Source organism: Euleptes europaea, chromosome 18 (genome assembly GCF_029931775.1).
Source record: "Euleptes europaea isolate rEulEur1 chromosome 18, rEulEur1.hap1, whole genome shotgun sequence".
NCBI lineage: Eukaryota > Metazoa > Chordata > Lepidosauria > Squamata > Sphaerodactylidae > Euleptes > Euleptes europaea.
This window is the reverse complement of record NC_079329.1, coordinates 31,501,151-31,526,898: the sequence shown is the minus strand read 5'-3', so window position 1 is coordinate 31,526,898 and position 25,748 is coordinate 31,501,151. Positions and strand designations below refer to the sequence as shown.

The following is a 25,748-nucleotide window of genomic DNA, read 5'->3' as shown; positions in this document are numbered from 1 at the left end:
CCTGCGGGCGCACTTGGAATTCTAATATTGCATGGTGGGTTAAAAGAGAAAGTGCCAAAGCAGGACTACAGTTGAACATCAAGAAGACAAAAGTAATGACCACAGGAGAATTACACAACTTTAAGGTTGACAATGAGGAAACTGAAATTGTTGAAGACTTTCTATTCCTTGGCTCCATCATCAACCAAAAGGGAGAATGCAGCCAAGAAATCAGAAGGAGATTGAGACTGGGAAGAGCAGCCATGAAGGAGCTAGAAAAGATTCTGAAGTGTAAGGATGTGTCACTGGCCACCAAGACTAGATTAATTCATGCCATCGTATTCCCTATTACTATGTATGGGTGTGAACGCTGGACATTGAAGAAAGCTGAGAGGAAGAAAGTAGATTCCTTTGAAATGTGGTGTTGGAGGAGTGTTACGGATACCGTGGACTGCCAAAAAACCAAATCAGTGGGTTATAGATCAAATCAAGCCTGAACTGACCCTAGAAGCTAAAATGACTAAACTGAGGCTATTGTATTTTGGTCACATTATGAGAAGACAAGAGTCACTGGAAAAGACAGTCATGCTAGGAAAAGAGGAAGACCCAACAAGAGATGGATTGACTCAATAAAAGAAGCCACAGCCCTCAGTTTGCAAGATCTGAGCAAGGCTGTCAACGATAGGACATTTTGGAAGACACTGATTCATAGGATCGCCAGGAGTCAGAAGCGACTTGATGGCACTTAACACACACACACACACACACACACACACATGGTGGGTGCAGCAACAAAATGGCTGCCACAAAAGGCTGCCACAGGAGACAGAGCCAGCTACAAAATGAGTGCCACAGGGTAACTTTAGTAATGCAGTGCAGATCCTTGTGCTGGGGTGGCAGCTTCTGCCAAAGGAACATTTCCAAAAATCTGCACAGCCAATCAAATCTCCAATAGTCAATCAAAAGCTTTGTTGGCAAAAGTCCTACTTGGCCCCTCCTACCTCCCAAAAACTCTAGGTGGGCACCCCAAAAAAAGGTGTTGGCGGGCACATGGTGACCATGGACATCACTTTGGGTACCCCTGGACTAAGACAATATGACAGTGGTTTTATTTTTTTCAGTGTAAAAATCATACGAATTCATGAGGACCCATGCCTCATTAGGATTGCAAGGTCCCTTTTGCCACTGGCGGGAGGTTTTGGGGGCGGAGCCTGAGAAGCGTGAGGTTTGGGGGGAGACTTCAATGTCATAGAGTCCAATAGCCAAAGCAGCCATTTTCTCTAGGTGAACTGGTCTCTGTTGGCTGGAGTTCAGTTGTAATAACGGGAGATCTCCTGCTAGTACCTGGAGGTTGGCAACCCTACCTTGGATCCATGTTTTTTTGTGCCATTGCTGCTCTGCAAAGTATTGGATCCCTGTTGTTTTAATGGTTGCAGTCAATGGTCCTGGTAGGGTTGCCAACCTCCAGGTGGTGCTGGAGCAGAAATTGCACTTGTACTAAAATAGTCACGCATAGAAAAATATATAGTACCAGGCTCTACAAATTACACACAAACTAGTGATATATAATAAAGTGAATTTTAGTGCAAAAAAGTCACTCGGGACTCTTATAAATTTGAAAGCATATGAACTTTATAAGAGTCCCGAGTGACTAATAGCTAAGCGTTGTGAATAGATATAGTAGATTATGTTGTTTGTATATTTTTGTATTGTTTTGTACTCTTAGTATAATCTATAAGTTTCCTTTATTGAACATTGACACTTTTTTGCACTAAAATTCACTTTATTATATATCACTAGTTTGTGTGTAATTTATAGAGCCTGGTTCTACATATTTTTCTAAGCTAAACCTCCAGGTGGTAGCAGATGTCCTGCTATGACGACCGATCTCCATCCAATAGAGATCAGTTCACCAGGAGTCAATGGCCACTTTGGCCATTGGACTCTATGGCATTGCAGTCTCTCCTCCCAAAACCCCGCCCTCCTCAGGCTTCCCCCGCAAAAAAAACCTCCCACCGGTTGTGAAGAGGGACCTGGCAACCCTAGGTCCTGGCTTTGACTTGTGATGTGCTACTGGATTTTTTTATGGGGGGGGGGAGATCAGTTAAAATAAAACACACACCATGTAGATCCGGCTTTTCCACGCCCCCCCCCCATGTTTCCCGCCTTGCATACTCAAATGTTCCAACTTTTTACCCCATTTCTTGCCTTTGTCTATACAAGCTATTTTTAAAGCATTATTTGCAATAGGTGCGCATGCGCACACCCACACTCTCGGAGAGGAGCGAACCCGCCCCTCCCCTACTTCCCGTCCTTGGCGCAACCCCCTCCTATTTCCCCCCCTCCGCCGATGACGGTTGGCGCATGCGCATTGGCGAGAGGCGGCCCAGGCAATGGCGGCCGTTTAAAGGTAACCGATTCAGCCCAACCGCAGCGGCGGATAGAGATATAGTTTTTCTGTCTCCCCCCCATCGAAATTCCCCCCCCCAGACCGGGATATGGGAGCGTAACGAAGCTCGGGGGGGTTATCCCCTTGGGGGATAAGGACGAGGAGGAGAAGGGGAGGGGGGAAGCGCCCCAAATTCCCGCCCCTCCCCCCTCCTGAACCTTTCAGGCTCCAATTCCCCCCCACTTTTTTTGGGGGGGGGAGAAAGTCTCCCATTTTCCCATCCCAGGAGTGGGGGGGGGTCATTAGTTGTCCCCCCCTTGCATTATTCTAGGGAGAAATCCCCGCATTTCGCCTCCCTCAGGCACGACCCCCCCCCCAAATATTCCACTCCCCCCCCTTGGTGAGAAATCCCCCCTCGGAACCCCTTTCCCATAATACTCTCCTCGCCATTCTGAGGAGCCCCATAGAAGGGGGGGGAAGCTCCTTTATTTTCAACCCCCCCCGAAACACACATACTCACCCTTAGCAAGATTTTGGGTGGGGGGGACCCCTTAGCCTCAGCTTCCCTCCCCCAGTGTAGGAAAGGGGGCAAAAAGACCCCCTTGATGTACTGAGCAGGGGGGGGAGAGAACCTCTTCGCCCCCCCCCCCCGTTCTGGGCAGGGGAGGGGGATTCTGCAGTTTGGGGCGATCGATCGCCTATCGATTAGGGAACGGGGTTGCTCCAGCCCCCCCTTTCTGGAGGGGAGGGGGAAAACCCGTGTTAGGGGGGGGAGAGGGCGGACCCCGCAGATACCCGGGGGCCCCCCCTCCCGTTCCCTGCAGGGGAACCCCCCCACCTGAAGGCCCCCCTCGTTTTGGGGGGGTGGGGTGGGGGAGGTAGCATTTGGGGCCCCGAGCAGCCCCCCTTCCCCCCCCCGTCCTCAGGGAGGCGGAATCCCACCGCGCCCCGGGGGAGAGGCGGGCGGCCATTTCTTGGTGCCCTTTTCTTGGCAGGGGGAGAAAAGGAGGCCCAACAGGTGAAGGGCGATTTCCGGGGTTGGGGGGGCCGTCACTGAAGAGACCCCCCCCGGCAATAGATAGGCCCCCATTTCCTACTAGCCACCATTTCTTGCAAAGGAAGCCCCCTCCCCTCTCTCGGTCCTTTTGCATCCTCTAGGACGTTTTTTCTCCTTGCAAAGAAAAGGAAAACGCGGGCGGTTTTGTAATTATTATTATTTCCCCCCCCCCGGTTCCCCCTCTTGTTTGGGGTTGTGGGTTTATTTTTATTTTTTTTGCAAAGCCCCTCTTCCCGCCGCCCGGATTTTCCTCTCCCCGTAGCAGCGGGGGTGGCCCCCCTTTACTCCCCCCCTAAGCGAGTGGAGGGAGCCGCCGGGAGGCGAGGGATGCTCGGTGCCGCCGCAGCAGCAGCAGCAGCAGCGGCCGCCGCCGGAGGGAGCGCCGGAGGAGACGGTCGGTGAGCGGGTCCCGGCGGCCGGGGGCAGGTTGTGCCGCGCAGCAGGGGGCGATGGGGCTTGGCGGGGCGGAGGACAGCGGCGGCGGCGGCCCCCGAGGGCTGCAGGTGGGGGATCCGGCCCGGGCGGGCAGAGGAGGAGGAGGAGGAGGCGCCGCCACCACCAGCAGCGCCGCTGCCCGCAGCAGCAGCGCCGCGGAGCCCGGAGCCTGAGCCGCCGCTCCCGCCGCAGCCTCGCCATGCGATCCACCGTGTACAAAGCCACGGCGGCGGCCGCGACGACGGCGGCGGCGGCGGGGCCGGGCTTGCTGGAGCCTGGCCCGGAGGAAGAGGAGGAGCCGCCGCCGCCGCCTCCCCCCCATCTCCGCCAGCCGCCGCCGCCGCCTCCCGCGCAGAACCAGGTCCCCGTGCCAGCCCCGGCGGCCGCGGCGGGTCCCAAGGGCCGGGCCAGCGTCCCGGCGGCCGCCCCGGGGCCGCCGCAACAGGAAGGCGGCGGAGGGGGCGGCGGCGGCTGCTGGGGCGGCCTGGTGCCTTCGCCGTGCCCGGCGGGCAGCACCCGGCAGGCGGGCGTGGGCGATGCCGCCGGCAGCTCCCGCCCCTCCAAGTACCAGGCGGTGCTGCCCGGACATACCGCGGCGGCGGCTGCTGCTGCCGCGACCGCCGCCGCCAAAGACGGCAAACGTGGCGGCGGAGGAGGCCCCCACTCCGGGCCCGGAAGAACCCCCGCGTCTCTTTCCCCTTCGCCGCTGCCTTCGCCGGCCTCCGCCACGGCCGAGCCCGGCCAGCCGCCACCGGGGACGGCGGCAGGGGGATCGCCGGCCTCTTCGGACCCCGGCGGCAAGTGGAAAAGCGGGAGCAGCAGCAGCAGCACGGGGAGCGGCGGCGGCGGGGGGAGCAGCCTTCGGAAAAGCCCCATGGGGGCCGGCGGGGGCGCCTCCAGCCAGGCGGCCTGTCTCAAGCAGATCCTGCTGCTCCAACTGGACCTCATCGAGCAGCAGCAGCAGCAGCTGCAGGCCAAGGAGAAGGAGATCGAGGAGCTCAAGGCCGAGAGGGACACGGTGAGTGAGGGGCAGTGGGGGCGGCGGGGAATGCCTGGCGGCGTGGAGGGAACACGTGGGGGGTGGCGCGGAGCGGGTTATCTGAAGGAGCGGCGCGTCAAGAGTTAACGGTGTGGGACGGGAATGGTGCGCGCTGGGGCTCGAAGGGTTAACGCATGGTATGCAAACCGGGCGTGCTCGGGGTGAGTCGTGGGCGGGACCGATGTAAATGCGCGCAGTGGGAGATGGGGGTTCAAGGAGGGGAGGGGTAGTTCTGTGAGAGGGATCTGGAGGAAGGAATGGGGCAAGGTGAATTGCCACCGCTAGTTAAAGGCCTGGGGAGGAGGTGGTTTTGAAGATGGGCCTGAGCAGGAGTTAGGTCATGTTGTGGGGGGACGGCAGATGAGAGCAGGCAGAGGTCGGTGGAAAAGCAGGGCCAGGGCTGAGCATGTTTATGTCCTTGGAGGTGACTTGCAGCAAAGTTCTCAGCCGAGTTGCACCCTTCACAGCCTATTGAATTCAGTGGACTTAAAAGGGTGTAATTCTTGTAGGGTTGCAGTATTGTGAATAATCATGGTGGGTCATCCTCCACTATTCTGGTGGGATCTTGAGAACTGCTGTGATCTAAGGGTTGATGTGGTCAGGAGTATTGGCACGTCAGGTGTTAATTGGTGGGGGCACATGATTAAAAGAGGTTATTCCAGGAGTAATTTAACTAGGACCTAGCGTGGTAATGGCCTAGGCTAGCCTGATCTTGTCAGATCTCAGAAGCAAAGCAGGGTCAGCCCTGGTTAGTATTTGGATGGGAGGCCACCAAGGAATACCAGGGTTGCTGTGCAGAGGAAGGCACTGGCAAACTACCTTTGTTAGTCTCTTGCACTTTACACACACAGAGAGTGGTAATATGGCATAAAAATAGATGGTGTGATGGAAGGTGAAGGTGGCCAGCAATTGAACGGTTAATAAAATAAAAATTGGGTAATAGAGCAAAATGGTATAACTATAGTAAGGAGATTTAACCTCTGGGATGGTTAAAGATTAAATATTCAAGGATTGTAGTAGGCTATAAAGTGCGGCGCCTTAAGTGTTAAAAAGACTTTGGCACTTATTCAGTTCACAGGCAACTGTGTGTGTGTAAAGTGCCTGAAGTCACAGGCGACTTATGGCGACCCCTTTTGGGGTTTTCATGGCAAGAGACTAACAGAGGTGGTTTGCCAGTGCCTTCCTCTGCACAGCAACCCTGGTATTCCTTGGTGGTCTCCCATCCAAATACTAACCAGGGCTGACCCTGCTTAGCTTCTGAGATCTGAGGAGATCAGGCTAGCCTGGGCCATCCAGGTCAGGGCTCACAGGCAACTCGGAAGGGGTTAATAACTCAGAGGCTATCTGAGAATCCTGCTGGGTAGCTTGGGTGAAGAACAGCTCAGGCAAACAATGGGTGGGAGTGGATCTGGGAGGGGTTGTAGTCACCAAGGAGTTAATCAGCAGCTGAAGGTGGGGCTGGAAAAGTACAGTGGCAACATCAAGGTTAACTTAAAGTGGCAGACATTTGCTGTTACTAGCCATGTGGCAGAAGTGGTGTTAATTTAAAGGGGCCTTGGCTCAGGTTTGCAACTGCCATGTTGGAGCAGGGACAGAAAACCATATTTCGAAGCTTGCAGCATGTATCATGGGGACGGTTAGGACAGAGGAGGATTATGAGTGTGCAATTTTAAAGGAATATTGCAGCTTTAGTACTCTTCCCTTCCTTCTCCAGAGATTCTTCCCTTCAGGGAAGTACCTGTCACCTTTTTTATTATGGGGTGGCATTGTGTGCCATATTCCTTCTACAAGGTGCTCCTCTCTGCTCGGGTGTTGTGCACCCTCCAGCATGGCTGCCTTGCTTTTTGGCAGAATGGAGACCCTGCCATTTGGAGACCCTGCCCTTTGCAACCAGAGAGCTGCTTTAATGCAGAGTTTCTCTCCTACATAGAGCTTGCATCTATAAAGGGATGTTTGTTGTGAGTGGGAGGGCAGAAAGTGCTTCATATCTCCCTTAGTCTGTCAGCACAAGAGCTGAATGGGGCACAGGGATAAGTTTGGGGGAGACCCTTTGGATCAGCTGCCAATGAAGGTTGGTTTGTTCTTCGTGTTTTTAAGATAACTCCCTGTCAGCAGAGAAGGCGTTTGGGTGTATAACGTCTGTCTCTAAGCCTTCGCCCTAGAAGTAGCTGTCTTGGTGTACTGTGCCCCCCTTCCCCAAATTCACAAAGGCCCTGACATCCCAGCCTCTATGCATGGCACGTCTGCAGCCTAAAAATAGCCCCCTCTTCCCAGTCCTGCAGCTGCTGCACCCGTTATTGTGGCTTTCTCGTCTTCCCCCACCCCCTATTTTCAGCATGATCGATAGCATCTGTATTCAAAGCGTGTTTGTATTTGTGGGGAGGGTGCTAGAATTAGTGTCTGGTTGCAGGAAGTGGCAGCAGTTTAATATTTTACGGGCTGTGTCAGAAAGATGGGATGTGACACAAAAAATCCATTTCCCTGTCAGCCCCGCAAAAGTTAACCAACATGGAGGTGCCACCGCTGCGGGTTTGTAGTCAAAGGATGTGATGATGGCAGGTGGAACATTTTGCTGGGCCCTTGTGAAAGCTTACCCCCCCCCTTAAAAAAACCAGAGAAAAAGCCACCCGTGCACTTTAAAGAGCTAGAAGGCAAACGGCAAAGCTTGTGAGTCAGGCTGATACCAGAATGGCTGGATCAGTTATCCCTGCATCTGCTGACTGCAGATTTACAAAGTTCTTCCCCTACATGTGCTTCTCCCCCCCCTTTCCTGAGGCACCAAAAATCCTTTGAGCTTCAACAGTATTTTGGTTTCAGTTATACTAAAGCGCTCCTCAGACGTCACCATTCAGTGATCCTCTCAGTTTCTTCTATGCTCTGTGCAGCTTTGGCATCTAAGATGGAGGCTTTGCAGATTCCCCCCTCTTAGATTATTCAAAAATGGCTCGGCAGGACTCCCTTGAAAGCAGAGGGGTTCTGGAAATACGTGCATGCAGAGCACTGCAAAGTGTTAACGTTTTGTCCGGATTAACCTTTTGTCTGTGTTTTTGATGCCACTCTGCAATTTGTGTTTTTTTTAAAAGAACATTTCAGTTCAAAGTGCTGTGCAACCTTTAGTCATTCTCACGCAATCTCCTTCCGCTATTAAAGATTTGTTTACTGGCTGCAGTGTGCCAGGTGCGGGGAGGAGGAATTGCGTGGTCATTTGTGTACAGGAAAGGGGCCAAAGGGAGAAGACAGGGCGGCTCAGTGATGGTTCCCATAACAGGGCTACCATTTACCTCTCATTTTATAGATTGGAAGGTGGGGCTGAGGCAAGAGGGGAGGTTTCATGCTGGATTGAGGGCTTTGGCTCCAAGTATTCAAACCAGCCTATTCCCTGTCATCACCGGCTCTTTATTTTCTCCCTGTCCATTTATGCAGTTGCTTTAGGAATCATCCCAGCCCTGGTGGATGCAGAGCTTGAGACACAGATATAGAAGTGTTGATTGCAACCCTTTGGGATTGCTTCAGAGTATATCACTTGAGCACCTCGGAGAGAGGACTGGTTCCCAGTGCTATTTAATTAATGTGAGCTGGGAAGAAGCAGTAAACATTTTTTTAATTACTTATTTTAAAGGATGCTTGCACCTGTACATTTGCACCTACATATACAGTATGCTTGCCACCTATATACTGATGGTTGTAGGAGACAGAAGTATTCTTGTGGGAGCCTTGTTCCCTATGGCTTTGAAACCATGGAGTGCCAGAGACTGCAATATCCCATCACATGCATACCATTCAAGGTGGGATATATAGATTGGGTGCGGGGTTATTCTGGCTTACTCCTATTCTGTTCAACTTATTTCTTGGAGCACCTGTTCCATTCCTTCCTCATAAGGCAAATTGCATTCAGTGATCTGGGGGAGGGGTATTATCCAGAGTTGTCTTCCGAGATGTTTTCTCCCAGCTTCAAGTAAATCCTCACTGATTATCCAGGAAATGAAAGCAACTACCATAGAGTTCCTTCATATGGAGAAAATAGGCCTTTTTTGGTGGTCATCAGATGCATCCTGGCAAAATGGCAAAGGGCAGTTCAGGTGCAGGGCAACATATTAGACCGCTGTCTAGTTGAGGATGAAGTAGGTAGCTTAACTTGGGTAGAAATATTATGGAGAATAAGGATGACCAGATGTGCCCGTCAAGATGAGTGCTCACTGTAAGTATTCCAAGATCAGTCACATGCAGAGGTGGAATTGTGCCTAGCTCTGTATCTTCTGGTTCCTTTCCTTCAAATGCAGCAGCAGATGGAGTTTTAATAAATGGAGGGATTTTTGTTCAGTTGACAGAATGTGGCCTTTAACATCTACCCTGCACTGTTGCCTTCTCAGCTCCTTGCTCGAATTGAGCGCATGGAAAGGAGGATGCAGCTGGTGAAGAAGGACAGCGAGCGTGAAAAACACAAAATATTTCAAGGATACGAAACTGAGGAGAAGGTGGAGCCTGAGGCGCCAGAGAAGTTGCCCATTGAATGCCCGCCCCAAGAACTCCTGGAGACACCGAAGCCGTTGTCTTTGAAACACTTCCCATATGGAAGAAATGGAAAGGGTCACAAACGGTAAACCCACAGTTTATTTTCCTGGTTTGACAGCATGTATACACCTTAAGCAACTGACAGAAAGCTATACCTTGAAGTGCTTTTCTGCCCCACCTGACACCTTTGTTTTCTGTATAGCACATCAAAGCAGGTTTTGAACCTGATTTGCTAGGATTCCCACCCATGGAATGTCACAAATTCTAGTTCTTTGTGAGCAGTGATAAAGAAGCTTTGACATCCTGGGGGCGGGGAGAGGAAGCAATTTCCAGGGTTCTTTGGAAGAAGCCACAACTGCTAAACCTGGTTACAAACCTTTTAAAATGTGTAAAGCAGACAATGCTTTGAATTTCCATTATTTCTCAAGTGGACAGTCACAGGAACTGTTTCTCTCTAAATCAGGGGTCCCCAACCTTTTTGAGCTTGCGGGCACCTTTGGAATTCTGAAACAGCATGGTGGGCACAGCCACAAAATGGCTGCCATAGGAGGGGATGCCAGCTGCAAAATGATTGCCACAGCTTTACTTCAGTCACACCGTAAAGATTTTTGTGCTGTGGTGGCTGCTGCTAACGAAGCAACTTCTTAAACATCTGCACAGCCAATCAAATATCCAGTAGCCATTCAGAAACCTTCCTGGGCAAAAGCTCTACCTGGCCCCACCCACTTCCTGAAAACACTTGGTGGATGCCAGAAAAGGTGTCACCAGGCACCCACGGGCATCAGGTTGGGGACCCCTGCTCTAAATGATCCTCTTTGTGGCCCAAATATTATCTGCATGTTGACTTGAAATATTTTTCCTCGGGCTGGTATCTAGCTGAAGAATAGCATGTGCTTTTTCTGTTGAAGGTCCTTTGTTCTACTCTTGGCTTCTCCACATGGCACTCTTGGATATCCAGACTGGGAAGGAAGTCTGCTAAAGACTGTGGGAAGTAGTGGCAAGTCAGAGTAGACAGTGCCTGGCTAGATACATTGGTAATAACTAACATTTCAGTGTTCAGAGTGCTTCACTTTCACAGTAATCTCAACAACAGCCCTGTGGGGGCGGGTCAGTGCAGTGGGGAGCCAACCATCTAACAAATTCATGTCTGAGGGAAGATTTAATTGGGATTTTCCTTGCTCACAATCATAGACTATATAGGTCACCAGCTTTCAAGTCATTGCTCTGAGTCAGTCTTATAAAATCAGCCAAATGATAGTTTGAGAGAAGCCTAGCTTAAAAACATAAGAGTATCCCTGCTGGATCAGTCCATGGTCCATATAGTCCAGCATCTTATTTCATCTGTGGAAGCCAAAATTCCCTCCTGTTGCATGGGTATTCAAAAGTTCAAAACTCTTCGCCATTGCTAGTTTGAATGAAAAACCTTCATAACAGGCATAATGCTACGATGCTGTCATTAACTTGGAAGGAGTTATGGGGGTAGCGCTTTACAGATTCATGTCTTGAATGGCAAGGTTTTGTTCTCTGATAGCCGTGGTGAACTTGTTCTGAGATGGACATAACTTGAAGCTGTTCTTACGGACAGCCGGTTAAATATCATGAGTTGTGTGTAAATTGGAGAATTCTAATTCTGCTTCTAATTTCTAAGATGCTTGCTAATAGGACCTGGTGATTCTTGCCATATATTCTGCTATAATCCTACGTCCTCTTTTTTTTTGCAGAAAGTCTGCGTTTGGAAGTGCGGAGAGGAAAACTCCAATTAAAAAGCTGGTGGCTGAATTCTCAAAAGTCAAGTGTAAATCACCAAAGTCTTCTCCGTTGAAAGAAGAACCTGGCAGTTCTTTGACTGAATCAGTGACCAGACGTGAACTACGAAGTCAGGAGACTCCAGAGAAAGCCCGATCTTTGGGAGATGCTCTGCTGAAATCCTTGGCCCCTCTGAAAGGAGCTGGGGGCCATGCAAAGGACAAGAGCTCATGCAGCGAAACAGAAGACTTGGCATACCTTTCCACCACTGAAATGTACTTGTGCCGGTGGCACCAGCCGCCTCCTTCCCCATTGCGAGAACCTTCTTCCAAGAAGGAGGAGACTGTAGCAAGTAAGAAACTTGCTCGTGCCTTTGCGGTGGTTGGCCTGATGTGGGTTGGAGAGGGCGTGGAACTCCCTTGTGGGGGGGAGGGGCTATGCTTAAGAGTTTTTCAAACACTTGAAGACAACCGGGGGGGGCAACATTCCATTTCTGAGTGATGATGGTGCAGGTCCCGGACCTCCGGCTGGGGTAAGGAAGCATCTGAAATTCCACAGTTGGTCCAGACCAGGTACGGAATGTGTGCGAAGATCAGCCGTCCTCTTCGGAGATCTTTCGGTGCCATTTCTGGTGGCCTTCTGTGCTTGTGGCGTCTTGCTGGAACCATCCCTTTTTTGCCGGCCAACTGTTACCCCTTTGTGATATCTCATGGGGGGGGGGTGCTGAGTGGAATTGAGCCTGGTGCGCCAGCCAACTTGGCAGTTGATTCACTAAGTAAAGTGACATGCTCAAGGCAGTTGCATGCCGGGAGGTGTGGACCTGCCGAAGTGAGCGAGAGGTCTGGCCTTGCCAAAGAGTTCCAAAATTAAGTATTGTATGTCTCTTTTCCCGTCTTCGTACCTGGAAACAGCTGGCTTGTGACTCATTTCAGCTGTATTACAAATGATTACTGGTTTACATTGGGTTTTATTGACAAGGTTTGTATCTTTTCTGGCTAATGCCGTAATAATAAATCTCTCTCTACTGGTATACAGTGAAAGCTTTTGAGTTTTCCCAGCAGCAACTTTTAACTGTTGAGGCTGTTCAATTTTTGAAACTGGCTTGTTATAGCCCCAAACAGGGTTGCATAATTCTCACTTAAGATGGGATTGTGCTGGCACTGCCAGCTTTTTTTAAAGAGAAGGGGATGAAGAGGGTAGAAGTGGGAGCGCCAGAAGGATATTCGATTATTTATTTACTGCTTACAAATTTAGATACTTATATGCTGTCCGTCCCCCACCAGTGGTAACCCTAGAGCAGCTTACAACATCCTCTTTCCCCCTCCATTGTATCCTCACATCAACCATCCTGTGAAGTACGTTAGGCTAAGGCCATGACTGGTCCACAGTCACTGAGCAAGCTTCCACGACAGGGTGAGGATTCGAACCTGGATCTCGCAGATCCTAATCTGAATTTGTTACCATGTCACTACACTGGCTCTGCAGGACATATAATTTGAAATTAAAAGTGAGACTATGATACAGATTGGGGTGAAAGGCAGGTCATAAGCTTGAAGAGCCTGAAGATCGCTAGGCAAGGCAAGGAACAGCAACAAGCATGCAGAGAACATTCTGGTTGCATATACTTATCCTGCTTTTTTAAATTGCAATCGAAAAAAGTAAAAAATATTTTTTTAAGAGGGCAGGTTCTATGCTAACCGTATGCTCAAGTCATGAGATGGGTGGTATATACCCCCATGTTGTATTTTGAGGTGTGGCATAGCATGGCACAGTCATACGTTTTATTTGTCTTTTAATTTTCTTGGTGTTTGCAATTTTTATTTTTAATACTTTTTTTAGATTTGTACCTTTGTTTTTCATAAAGAATGCTGTTGGTGAAAGAGAAATGGGCAAGTGGAGGGTAGTGGGGGGTGTACAACTAGTGATTAGAGGGCATTCAAAAGCCTTTAGCAAAGCCCCAGATGTCAAATCCTTCCGTAGTTCATTCAGAATTCTACACCAGGGAAAGAAGCAAACTACTAGAAACTGCAGCTAGACTGCAGTAGTAAAAGCCTAAATTCTCTCTCAAGGTATGCCAAATGTGGCACTCCACCTCTTTATATAAAATGTGCAGTAAATGCTGACTTGCACACAGGTGTGTAGCCCACATAACTGTGGTGTGAAGTCTTCTATCCTGTCTTAAATAATACAGAGGAGCTGATGGTTGACAAGATCATAGGGCAAAAACGTTGGTCTTGGCGAGGATCAAAAGGGGCCGGTGCAGAGAGATCCGTCCTACAAACATGGTAGGATTTTTAAAAAAGAGTTCACTAGACTCCTAGCAGAATTGCGGTTGCAAAATTCCCTTGAGGGAAGCCCTAGCAGTGAAGCTGGTTAATATTTGCAGAACATATGACTGAAAACATTGTCAGCTGAGCCTTTAGTGACCTTTTGCTGGCCTAGGGCTCAGATCATGGAGACTACTAAGGAGGGTCAGTGTATGATCTGGCAGTGGATGGTCTTTATTTGCTTCATTTATATCCCACCTTTCTCCCCAAAGCAGCTCAGCATAGCTTACATCAGTCTCCTCCCCTCCGTTTTTATCCTCACAGTAACCTTGTGAGGTAGATGAGACTGTGTGTGACTGGCCCAAGGTCACACAGCAAGCTTCTGTGACAGTGGGGATTCAAACCTGGGTCTCCCAGATCCTAGTCTGAACCACTACTAGACCACACTGGCTCTCTGTGAGTGAAATCCCTTCTCCAGAAGAGTACCTCCGTTTCCAGTGACCTTCACCCCCAATTCCTGCACTTCCTTCCACTGCATTGGGATGTGGATAGCAACGACCTTTGGCTCTCAGGCTCTTTAGTTTGTGAGGTAATTGCTTGCACGGTTTTCTAGTAGGTTTTAACTGTTGCAGTACATTCTCCTGATTCCTTTTTAGCACCTTGAAATACCTTTTTTCTGTACTTTGGGCATTGTTTGTTCATTTTTTTAAAGCAGGGAAAGCAATAACAATTGCTAAAGGGAATCTGTCTTCATTTATTTCTTAGGGATACGCATGTCTTGGTGGAATTGGGGAAGGGGGCCTGTGGCAAACTTTCATGCACAGAATGTCACTCCCCCAATGGTCTTTTTATTCAAGCTGCTATTTTCTTAGGACCCCTGGGAAGAGGGTAGGAACAGGCCTAACTACTCTGAACGGGGTGGAGATTTGCTGTCTTCTTGACTGTGACACCATTTCTAATTTCTGCACTGCTGACTGATTGTGGTTCCTCTACACAAGGAAAATCATTCCTTCTAAACCTTTAGAGCTATAGTCCTGGAAATGAGTCTGTTGTGCAAATATAAAGCAAAAGGCCTTGAACGCACACCTTGTTTTCTTCATCTTTCCTTACCACCCCCCAACTGTCTTCAGGCAAGCTCTTCATTCTGCCCTTGAGGGTGTCTTGTTGGAGCAGGATTTTTCCCATTGGAGGAAGCAGACTGTCTCCCTCTTTCCTACTTAAGGGGGGGGGATTCCCCACCCTCTGCTATTCCTGTCTGGGGTGTTGGATTGGAACTGTTCCTGAAGCTGCCCAAATTCAGCTCGAACAAGTCCCAGTCTCTTCCCCCCCCCAATAATGGGAAACATGCAAGTGTTTAGATGTCTTGTGTGAAGCCAGTCTCAGAGAAGCCAATCTCCCCTGTTCCACCACTGCATACCTCAGCTGAATTGAGTCATCTTGCAACTCTGTCTTTTTTTTTTATGATACAGCAAGCAAGGCATGCGTCTGTGAAAAGCTGTGAGGCAATTACCTTCTGAAAGTTGAGAAAGATTTTCTTTTCCTTAGCATGGCAGGTTTCTGAAACCTCTTCCCCTTCCAATATTCTGCTTTTTCACACCCAGGCAGCGTTTTCACAATAGAATACACAAGGACAGTCCTGGAGTCCTGACCCGTTCTTGCTGACTTGTGCTTGGAATGGAAGGGATTTAGAGAAGACTGTGCTGCTTATGGGGTCAGTTTGCAATAAGACACGTGGCTGTAAGCTTAAAGGAATTGCTCTGCTGGGTCAACCAGAAGGCCCATCTAGCCCAGCACCTTGTCTCTGCCACTGGCCAACTGGTTACCGCTGGGAACCTCACAAGTGCAACATTTTGAAAATAGAGATTCCCTGCTGATATGTAATAAACATGAAAATCTGAGATATGCCATCTATGGACAGGAAAGCTTTATTCTATTACGTTTTTGTCCTGCCCTTTGTCGAAGCAACTCAGGGTGGCTTAGTTCTCTCCATTTTACCTTCAGACCAACCACCCTGTGTGTTAGGTCTGGCTGAGGGAGGGTGACTGGCCCCAGGTCATGCCACAAGTTCCATGTGTGAGTGGGGATTCCAACCTAGATTGGCCTGATTCAACTTTCTAACCAACAACACCATGCTACTTCTATTAGTTATCATGGCTACTGATGATCGCAGTTGGCGATCTTGTTTTAATCGTTTTAAAAGCCATCTGTGCTGGGTGGCAGGTCACGACATCCCGTGGCAGTGAACATAACTGCCAGGCTTATAAGCTACTCGGCTCTCTTTCAAGTAGAGCTGGGGTTAATTCTAAACTCAAATATGAGAGCAGACCTGGTTCCTGTGGAGGTGGGAGAGGGATGCTAGTGGAAGGTGTGGTTTTGAGGAAATGCAGCAGAGGGTCTTGTCAGTCTTAAAAACTGTCAACTCAGTCTTTCATGGTAAGTTTATTTTTCAAATTTGTATCCCACTGTCCCCAGCAAGCTGGCTCAGAACAGGTAATATCATTAAAACATAACATACAATCCATCAAAACAATAAAATCCTCAAAACCCATAACAAAGATGGTGCACAAATTACTAAGCTGTGGGCGCCATACAGGTGGCACCCCTTCCACTCACTTTGGAAGGGGGGGAGGCCAGTAATGATGGTACCTGCGGCTGTCCTCAGTTATAGGCCTGGTGGAAAATCTCTGTCTTACAGGCCCTGCGGAACTCCTTAAGGTCCCGCATGGCCCTGATATTACTTGGCAGAGCATTCCGCCAGAGCCAGGGCTGAAAAAGCCCTGGCTCTAGTCGAGGACAGCTACCTCTGGATACTGTCTAGGGAAGCTTTTGTTAATTGAAAAGGAATTCACTTCCTTGTTCTTTCAGGCCTTGGTATTCCACATGAAACAAAAATCAGTGTGTGTGGAGCAGTGTATTTTTGTAGGCCAGTTACATTTATAGACTGTTTACATGACTGGACTAGTGCTAATCTTCACAGTTCTTTTTAGTTAAGGGTGGTTCTTAAAATGAAGATTTCTGCTGGACATTTCAGGTTGATATTTGACAGAGGCTTTGGATTAGGTCTCCTTGTTACTACGGCTTCCATCCCACATGGCTTTTGGGCATGCAGGCCCTGCAGCCCCCCTTTACAGGTGGTCAAAGGGGACCCCTTCTTCCATTTTCCCTAACAGAAAAGCTGGTTGGGTCCAGCCACTTTGGAACCTGGGGCACAGAAAAAAGCAATAGGACTGTTGGATTCTGGCACTGAAGCATAGTTAACTAGCATGAAAGAGCTGTCCAACTCGATTCCAGATTATTTGGTTCCAGAAGATGGTAAATAAAGGCAATTCATGAACTTTTAAAATGTATCACCCATCAGTTAAACTACTTGGCATATTTGCTGTATCTTAATCAATCACTTTCGTTCCCTCCTCCCAATACTTTATCTGAAGCGATCCAAGACTATTATTCAACGCTTTGTAAATGTAGAGTTGTGAAAACAAGAAAGGTCGATGCACATTTAATGATGCCACTGAATGTCCAATAAAACTTAATTTAACTTTGTAGCAATGGGGTTGGCTCTATGTTGTCTAGCATCCATTTCTCTACAGAAACATCCTCTAGGGAAAAATTGACGGTTTTGACATTCTTCTCTTCCTCCCTTCCCAGTTCCATCATGGAGGGACCATGTGGTAGAGCCCTTAAGAGACCTGAATCCTTCGGAGCTTTTGGAGGTATGTCAGTGAATAAGCAGCAATAAGGAAATAGGTTAAGAACAAATAAGAGCCCTAAGAGGTGGGGCAGGGGTGGTGGGGTGCTATGGAAGAAAAAGAGCTGGGTGGAAAAACTGTTCTTGAACACTAGAATTTGACCTGCCACGTTGCTGTGTTTTAATGTTTGCCAGAATCACTGTCCAGGTGTTTCCCAGTTAGCTTTGACATAGGAGGGATGGAATCTTTGAGATCTGATTGGTAGCTAACAGGCTCCAGTTTCAGTAACCTGCCAGTTTCTTTGTTCTTGCATTTGTGTCTTATGACACTGAGATCATCCAATTCCCCTTGAAAGAAATGTGTTCTCAGAGCATGACCTTCAGTTTGTTTGCTCTGGGTCAGTGTCCCAAACGAGCTGAGCCTCAGTAGGGTCCTTGATGTTCCACAATGGGCCATTGAATCAGATGGCCAATCTTTTAAATACTCTGTGTAAAGAAGAGTAAACCCCACAGGTTAAACCTGTAGGAAATGAGATTTATGAAGAGGCATGGCTGCCAAGGCATCAGGCTTCAGTGTGGCAATATTGTGGTGTGATCTGCTTTTCTGATTACTGTTTACGACTTCTGTTGCTTGGGTTTGAACCATATTAAGGAGTATGAAAAGTATCGTAAGCCTACCTGTGAGCTGTGAGGCAGCATTAGTGATGGCTCTGCAAGCCTGTTGCCTGTCAGGAGTAGATGTTTATTAAGGGTTTAGTTGGGTGAGGGTTGTTGTAGAGACCTGTACTGTTTAAAGCAGGGTATAATTTAAAAGCCCTGGCTTGCATAGCCCAGGCTAGCCTGATCTTGTCAGATGTCGGAAGCTAACCACCAAGGAATACCAGGGTTGCAATGCAGAGGCAGGCAAATGGCAAACCACCTCTGAATGTCTTTCCTTGAAAACCGTACAGGGTTGTCATAAGTCAGCTGTGACTTGATGGCAAAAAATGTTTTTCTAAAACAATAACCTCAAAATTGGTATTGTAGAATATTATAACAATATTTAAAACCATAAGATTCAAATCCTACAGAAACGCAAAAAGATCTGAAGTCCTAGTAGCAGTTCAGTGTTCCATCTTTGATCAGTCATTATTTCCTGCCTTACAAGCCTGAAGTGTGCTCTTGAAATCAGCAGCATCTGCTAATGTGTGTCTTGCCTTGTTGCTGAAGGGTGTGATGGAGCCTGATCTGACTGCTGCTATTTTTAAAAAGCTGCCATTTTGAAGACTGAAGCTGCAAATTTAGTCACTTGTAACTGACATGTGCAGCAGCTAACATTTAATATCCTTTGCTTTATCTGGTTTTGTGTGTGTGCGTGGACACTCCCTGATTCTCCCTGATCCAGCAAAGCACTGCAGATCTAGCAGGGAACTGTAGTGGTTTGAGAATTAGTAATTTCACAGGTAAAGCACTATCATAGAAGGAAGTAATGGAAGTCCTGCCAAAAGATCCTGAACACATTTGCCTAACTATTCTCCCCCCCACCCCACCTTTCCATCCCAAAAAGGAGACGAGGTTAGGCCTGCCAAAATAGACGAGGTTGCTTCACAGTGAGCAAGTCTGGCTTAAGAGCCTTCCTCCTGGAAGGAAAGGCAAGGGGTTCTCAGCAGGTGATTGAGAATCAGGTGCCCCCAAAAGGGGGGTCATATCATGTGAGCTATGTGCGTAATTAACTTTTGCAAAACTTTTCACAGAATTTAGACGACAATGTCTTCTCCAAACGGCACGCAAAGCTGGAGTTGGATGAGAAGAGGAGGAAAAGGTGAGGGAAGGGGGAAGGCAGTTGCCTGCATGTCCAAACTTGGGAAACCATTTTTCTCTGTCTGTGTACAGCTTCCAAGTGCCTTGCCAGAAAGTGATGGAGAACAGAATATAAAAGGACATGGGCATGTTTGCAAGTTTATTAGTACCTTTGGTTAGTCAAAAGGCTACTGGCGGAATGGGTTGGCTCCTGAGGCATGGACAAAGTCAGCCTTCCCCACCACACCCAGGGCTGTTTGAGTTCACAGTGTTGCTCTTTGGGCTGAAAAATGCTGCAATGACGTTTCAGCGTCTGATAAACTGTTAAGGGGGCTGAGGTTTGCTGTGGTGTACCTTGATGATATTGCTGTATTCCATAGCTTGGTGTTTGTATTATCGCATGTTAAAATGCTGTTGTTATGCCAATAAAGGTTTATGTATCTATGTATTCCATAGCTGCCACCATGTGGTGATAGATTGCAGTTGTCACCATGTGGCAGGACTGTTCCACACTGTATCAGGACTGCTTAAATGCCCCATCAGTGTGAGGGTACCTTCTCCACGGACCTCCCCATCCAACTCATAGCATAGTCAGGAAGCTGGGACAGAAAATATTTTCTTGCCCGCTTTTGTCCGATAGCTGCCACCACTCTGGGTAAATAGTTCTCTCTCTATCTCTCGTGTTATAGTCCGATGCCACAGGAGTACATTATTTTAGTATGCCAAGTAGCCAAAATGGGTGGGTGAGGAAGTGTGCAGACAATCTTAATTAAACAACTTTTTTCTACGAGGCAAAAACTGTGGGTACTATAAGACAGGTCTAGGTACACTAGGCAAAATAAACAAAAGTAAAGTTACTAACTAGGTATTTACAGTCCATGGCATATCTGGTCTTTGTTGGTTGCATGATGCCCTCTTCCCTAGGCGCACCTATAAATATCTTTAGCATCATCCCTCTGTCCTTCTTCATTGCAAATGCATGCAGGAAATACAGCCTGTGAATTAACCTCTGGCCTGCCAGAACATGGAGCTTCCAATTAAGAGATGTTAACCCATCAAACAGCTAGCACATTTTTCCCTTTCAGTTGTAAATGTTGCTAACTGTCTGGAGAAGAGCACCTTTCCCACATTTCTCCCAGTCACAGGGATGCCAGAGTAAGCAAAACTTCTGTCATAATGCAATTGCTCAGGATCACCCATTGAAATCGGTAGGCTCTTGGTTTAATACATAACTTAAGTAGTTTCCCACACTAGGTAAAATTCAATTATGGAATGCCAGGCAATGTTCTGTCAGTCTTTTAAATGTCAAAGGTTGGAAAAGTTGAAGACAGTGGCTGCTAGATATAACGTGTTCTCTAGCCAAGTTTTTAAAGTGCTTTTTCTTCTCCCTTCCCTGTGGTAAAAGGTGGGATATCCAGCGGATCCGAGAGCAAAGAATTTTGCAGCGACTGCAGCTGAGAATGTATAAAAAGAAAGGAATTCAGGAATCTGAGCCTGAAGTTACCTCATTTTTCCCAGAGTCAGATGATGGTGAGTGGCTTAAAGTGTAACACCAGAGATTCTCCCTTTGCCTGCCAAAGCTCAGACAAAGGTGGGAGAATATAGTTATATAAAATGGCATCGTCAAAACGAATATATAGGTATATGTGTGTGTGAGCATTGCATCTGCAGCAGTAATGTTTTCCTGTGTGTTCTCTCTTCTAGTTGAAAGCTTGCTAATCACCCCTTACTTGCCTGTTGTAGCATTCGGCCGACCACTACCAAAATTAACCCCACAGTAAGTATCCTTGTATATTAAATGGCTGCCTTAAAGGAAATTGTACTGTACAGAAGCAAGGAGCTTGAATAGTGTGGTGTAGTGGTTTGGAGCAGTGGACTCTGATCTGGAGAACCGGGTTTGATTCCCCAGTACTCCACATGAGCACCGGAGGCTAATCTGGTGAACTGTATTTGTTTCCCCACTCCTCCACATAAAGCCAGCTGGATGACCTTGGGCTAGTTACAGCTCTCTCAGCCCCACCTACCTCATAGGGTGTCTGTTGTGTGGAGTGGAAGGGAAGGTGATTGTAAGCCGGTTTGAGTCTCCCTTAAGTTGTAGAGAAAGTCGGCATATAAAAACCAACTCTTCTTCATCTATTTTGAGAGGGTAGATAGTGTTCCTGCTGGTGTGCTGATAGCCTTCCAAACAAACTTTGTCTTCTGCTGATTATTGGCTATGTGAATTAGTTGTCTCAGGCTTCAGCACTATAGGAAGTACCAGGCCTGCCCTGTCCCTTTGCAGTGAAAGAGGCACCCAAGAGCTCAGCCTTGCTATGGGTGGTGATAGCATACATCAGGGCAGTAAAGGGGAGGCAAAGGTTGGTGCACAAAAGCCAAGGAATCTGAGATGACATGAGGTCGAGGAGCAAGCAGGCTTGTCGATTGGGTGGAGGGTGAAGAAAGTAATGCGATTATACATCTAAGGCCAGTCCTGATTGGGGGTGGGGGGGAGAAGCTGTGTTGAACCTATAAAAGGCAAGAATATTGTAGTTGCTTCCGTGGTGCAGAGTGGTAAGCTGCAGTACTGCAGTCAAAGCTCTGTTCACGACATGAGTTCAATTCCAACAGAAGTCGGGGTCAGGTAGCCGGCCCAAGGTTGACTCAGCCTTCCCTCCTTCCGAGGTCGGTAAAATGAGTACCCAGCCTGCTGGGTGTAAAGTGTGGAAGACTGGAGAAGGTAATGGCAAACCACCCCGTAAAAATAGTCGTCCTAGTAGTCATGTCACCCCATGGGTCAGTAATGACTCGATGCTTGCACAGGGGACTACCTTTACCTCCCCCCCCCACACACACACACAAGTGAGAAGCTTAGATTGATTTGTTTTTGTTTTGACATTTCTCTCCCAATTTTGGTGCTGGGACCCCCAGCTCTTAGGCCTGAGTGGCATCATGCAGCCACGCTTTTGCATCCCCTGTGGCCTTGATAACTCTTCGGCCTTATTCGTCTCTGCTACAATCTTTAAAATAGTATTTAGATTATAAACCATAGGGCTGCAGGATATTAAAATATCCTGTGTTTTTGTGTTGCTCTCTGACCAGACATGTCGTCCTGCTGTTGAACCTTTTGTTGAGAACTAGAAACATGAGTGACTTTTTCCTCCCTTAACCATTGGCTCTTTCATCACAGTCCACTGTTTTGTGTGTGTCTGGCAGGAACTTTGAACTGCCGTGGCTGGACGAGCGAAGCCGTTGCCGACTGGAGATGCAGAAGAAACAGACGCCTCACCGGACGTGCAGAAAATAGGCATGCCCAGTAGGAGGTATCTCTGCCTCCGTGTTTGGCCTGGGCTGTTTGCAGCAAACGTCAGAGAACTGAATATGTTCTGTCACGTCAGTCTTTCTCCCCTCGATGTACATTCTTGTTCACTATAGACACTTTTATGCTTCTGTATGGTTTTTCTTTCTTCTCCTCGCCCTCCCGCCCGTTAAAACTGTTCAGCTGTTTTCCTCCCCCCCACCACTTTTGTTTGATAGAAATACTGGAGGTTTGTTGTGGGGACAGACAGCAAGGCCATGCAGTGGTTGAGCTCCTCTGGGCTGGCGTAGCTAACCATACTCTGTTTAGCGACACGAAAGATGAACAGGAGTGAAAAATAAAATGAAATGGTTCCTGTTTGTAAGTTTTCCAGTGTATGAAGTCCACCTCTCTTAAAGCACACACACACAATTCCTAATATGGTCACTTAAAAATATTTAGCCTGCAAACAGAAGCCCTTGAAAATTGGGGAGGGGGGGGTACATTGGGCTAACACAAGACCAACCTTCACCCTGCTTGTTTCTAAAAAAAAAGAAGAAAAGGAAAAACAGACCCAAGTATGGATCAGGATATTTCTTCTTGCCTCATCTGGCTCTTCACGTGCTACTGTGGTGGTGTAACTTTTTCAATGTTTTAAATCAGTACAACTAACCTGGTGCTTGTCTTCTGCTCCTTACAAGGGGGGCAATTAAAGTTTGATGTCCCAGCACTGAGAACGAAGGCTGGAATGCCTTGACGATCAGTCGCATGCCGTTGGTTCTCGGAACTGGTTTGCATCAATCCAGTGCCCGCTTTCCTTAAGATTTTTTTGTTTTGCCAGTAAGCGCTTTAATTTTTTCCCCCTCTGCCAAGGGAGGTAGAGCATACATTTTGTGGTGTTTTAATTTCAAGCCTCCTCTATGCATCATGCTGGTTTCTTAAAGGAAATGTTGAGTGGTAGCGCTGTCAGGTCAGCTGGCACTTGGCACCTGGACACCTTGGGTGGGTATATCGCGTTGTGAAAGGGCACCAAGTAACATCACCAAAATTGGCCTCCCCTGCTACATCAACGGCTGTGCCGCTTGCCTTGGTATTGGATGAAACCACTTGGTTGCCTAGTGATCACTATGTTCTTCCTTCCACAGAGGAGGCTGCTGGAGGGGAAGGAGAGCAATGAGATGAAGCAATTCATTCTCAGAATGCCTCTTGACAAGGGTTGTTGCCTCCAGTTTCCTCCCCTATCTGAAGTCCACTGTGTCCTGACCATTGGCAATTTTTGTATGCCTCTACGAAGATTGAAGTCTGTTAGTGGTGAGACTATACCTACACTCGTAGCTACAGCAAGTTACTCCCACTGGCAAAAAGCAGGTCTCCCCTCCCCCATTTTTGTGTACAATAATAAATTAAGCTAGAGTGTTACACCTGAAACCTTGATTTGTGTTTTTTGGAGCTTGGCTGGCATTTTTAAAAGTAAGATTCTGGTAAACTTTTATAGCTAGTGGAATAGGACTCCCACATGCTCATCTGTCTGGTCTGTACAACTGTGGAAGCTCTGTGTCCATTTATAGAGGAGCAGAGAAACTCATCTCCTTTTCCATTTCTATAGAAATTTCATCCAGCACAAAAGTATCAGACCTCACTTTTCTGGCTTAAGAGTGTAGTGCTGGACAATATCTTCTGTTAAAAATGCTAACAATGTGCAAGGAGGTTCAGTCACCCAGCAATGGTGTTCTTCTCTCTCAGCTTCCACATATTTCCAGTAGCTGCTGCTCCGCTTCTGCATTATGTTCTCTAGAAATTCAAAAGGATCCTTTTATGACAAGGTAATACATACAAGGTGACTACTGTAGAAGAGTCACAAGTATGACTTAGACTCTCTTTGCCAAGTAGCCTGTGTTGTTGAGGTTGTGCACAGCGCTTGCTGCTTAATTTAATTTGATTTTAATTAAGGCTGTATTTGGGTCTCTTGGTTTTTAGCATGCCAGCATGCATCCTTCTCTCCCCACCCCTGCTGTTAAAAGTCTGGATGTATAAAATAAACGTTAGGTGGAGGTTTCTTAAAGGCGTTGTTGATTTCAGAGCTTGAACCTTCTTCATCCCCTAAAATAAGCTAAAGAGCTTTCAGGATCACATCTGGGAACTAGATCTTGTTTGGGGGGGGGGGAGGAAAAAGTAACCACATAGCGCAAAATATGACTCTTGAAAGTGCCACAGTCCTGTGTTCCTGAGAAATAAAAGCAAATGTTCCCTCTTGTCAGTTAATATGCTGGCTTTCATGAAGAATTCCATGAAATACTAATACACATGCGTCAGAAAAAGAAGGGTAGGTGTGCAGAAGTAGTTAGGGGGTTGTACAAAGAGTTTGCAGTGGATGTTAGCTGGGAGTGGGGGGAAAGGAATAGTCTTTTCTCCCTATAGAGGGTACAGCACTGTGAAATTCATATTAATTAAAAGCCCTTGCACATTAGATCTGGTTTTTGGTTTACAAAAAAAAGTTCCTTTCTTTAACCAAGTTTACTGTAGTTCTAAATGCAGTGTCTGTACTCCCCCCACCCTTTGTTTTTCTGCCCTTGACACGTGGTTGTCTGCAAATGCATCCTTTTTGATACCATTTTAAATATGTAAAATCAGTTGTCTTGTAAATATCTTATAAAGAAAAAAAAGTTTGTAAATACCAAATTTGTGGCTGTTAATGTTTGCCTTTTTTAATTTTCGCTTCAGTTCATTTAGGTTTAACAGTGTTAACAGGGAGTATTAAAAGAGATTCTGCTTGTATGTTTAAACAAAATTGGAACAAATCATTTTTTTTACAATAAAATGAAAACCATGAATGCTTTTGTCATGCTTTGAGCCTTGATTGATAGCTTGAGTAAGATTCCATCTGTCCCTGTGGAGGTGGTTTCATTCTCATATTCAGGTAATTTTTTTAACACACAAACTATAAAGCCTCCACTAACAGTAAGGTAATAGGCATGCTCCTCTGATCCCAGAGAGAATACGTATGCATCATGACTAGTATCCACTTTGACTAGTAGCCATGGATAGCCCTCTCCTCCATGAACGTGTCCACTCCCCTCTTAAAGCCTTCCAAATTGGCAGCCATCACCACATCCTGGGGCAGGGAGTTCCACAATTGAACTATGCGTTCTGGGAAGAAATACTTTTCTCTGTTTTGAATCTCTCACCCTCCAGCTTCAGCAGGTGACCCCGCATTCTAGTATTATGAGAGAGGAAGAAAAGCTGCTCCCTGTCTACTCTCTCCATACCATGCATAATTTTATAGACCTATCCTATTTCCTATTTACCGCCTTCTTTCCAAGCTAAACAGCCCTAAGCGTTTTAACCACTCCTCATAGGGCAGTTGCTCTAGTCCCGTGATCATTTTGGTTGCTGTTTTCTGCGCCTTCTCAACGTCAATGTTTCCCCTTTGCATATGTGCTGTGCTCGTGCCAGTGATCAGTAAGGGCATAGAACCAGTGTGCTCTGCTCCGTTTTGTTCATTCAACACACAGAAGGGTATGCGTACAGGGCTGATGTAATTTCATGTGTTCACAAAGGATGTGTACATGGGAAAATATGAGCA

At 47.4% G+C, this 25,748-nt stretch overlaps 1 protein-coding gene across 1 annotated transcript; it reads left to right on the top strand.

Annotated features, from left to right (window-relative positions):
• Window positions 1–4,059: 4,059 nt before the first annotated feature.
• On the top strand, window positions 4,060–22,323 carry MSL1 (MSL complex subunit 1). Its single transcript, XM_056863310.1, has 8 exons — window positions 4,060–4,878; window positions 9,270–9,496; window positions 11,133–11,509; window positions 17,073–17,137; window positions 18,846–18,913; window positions 20,297–20,421; window positions 20,596–20,668; window positions 22,084–22,323. The coding sequence occupies exons 1-8, from the start codon at window positions 4,060–4,062 to the stop codon at window positions 22,172–22,174; spliced, it is 1,845 nt and encodes a 614-aa protein (XP_056719288.1). The 3' UTR covers window positions 22,175–22,323.
• The last annotated feature ends 3,425 nt before the right edge of the window (window positions 22,324–25,748 follow it).

Coding starts and splice junctions, on each gene's coding strand:
- MSL1 (XM_056863310.1), top strand. CDS start 4,060: ATGCGATCCACCGTGTACAAAGCCACGGCGGCGGCCGCGACGACGGCG. Junction 9,497..11,132: donor AATGGAAAGGGTCACAAACG/GTAAACCCACAG, acceptor TTTTTTTTGCAG/AAAGTCTGCGTTTGGAAGTG. Junction 20,669..22,083: donor CTACCAAAATTAACCCCACA/GTAAGTATCCTT, acceptor TGTGTCTGGCAG/GAACTTTGAACTGCCGTGGC.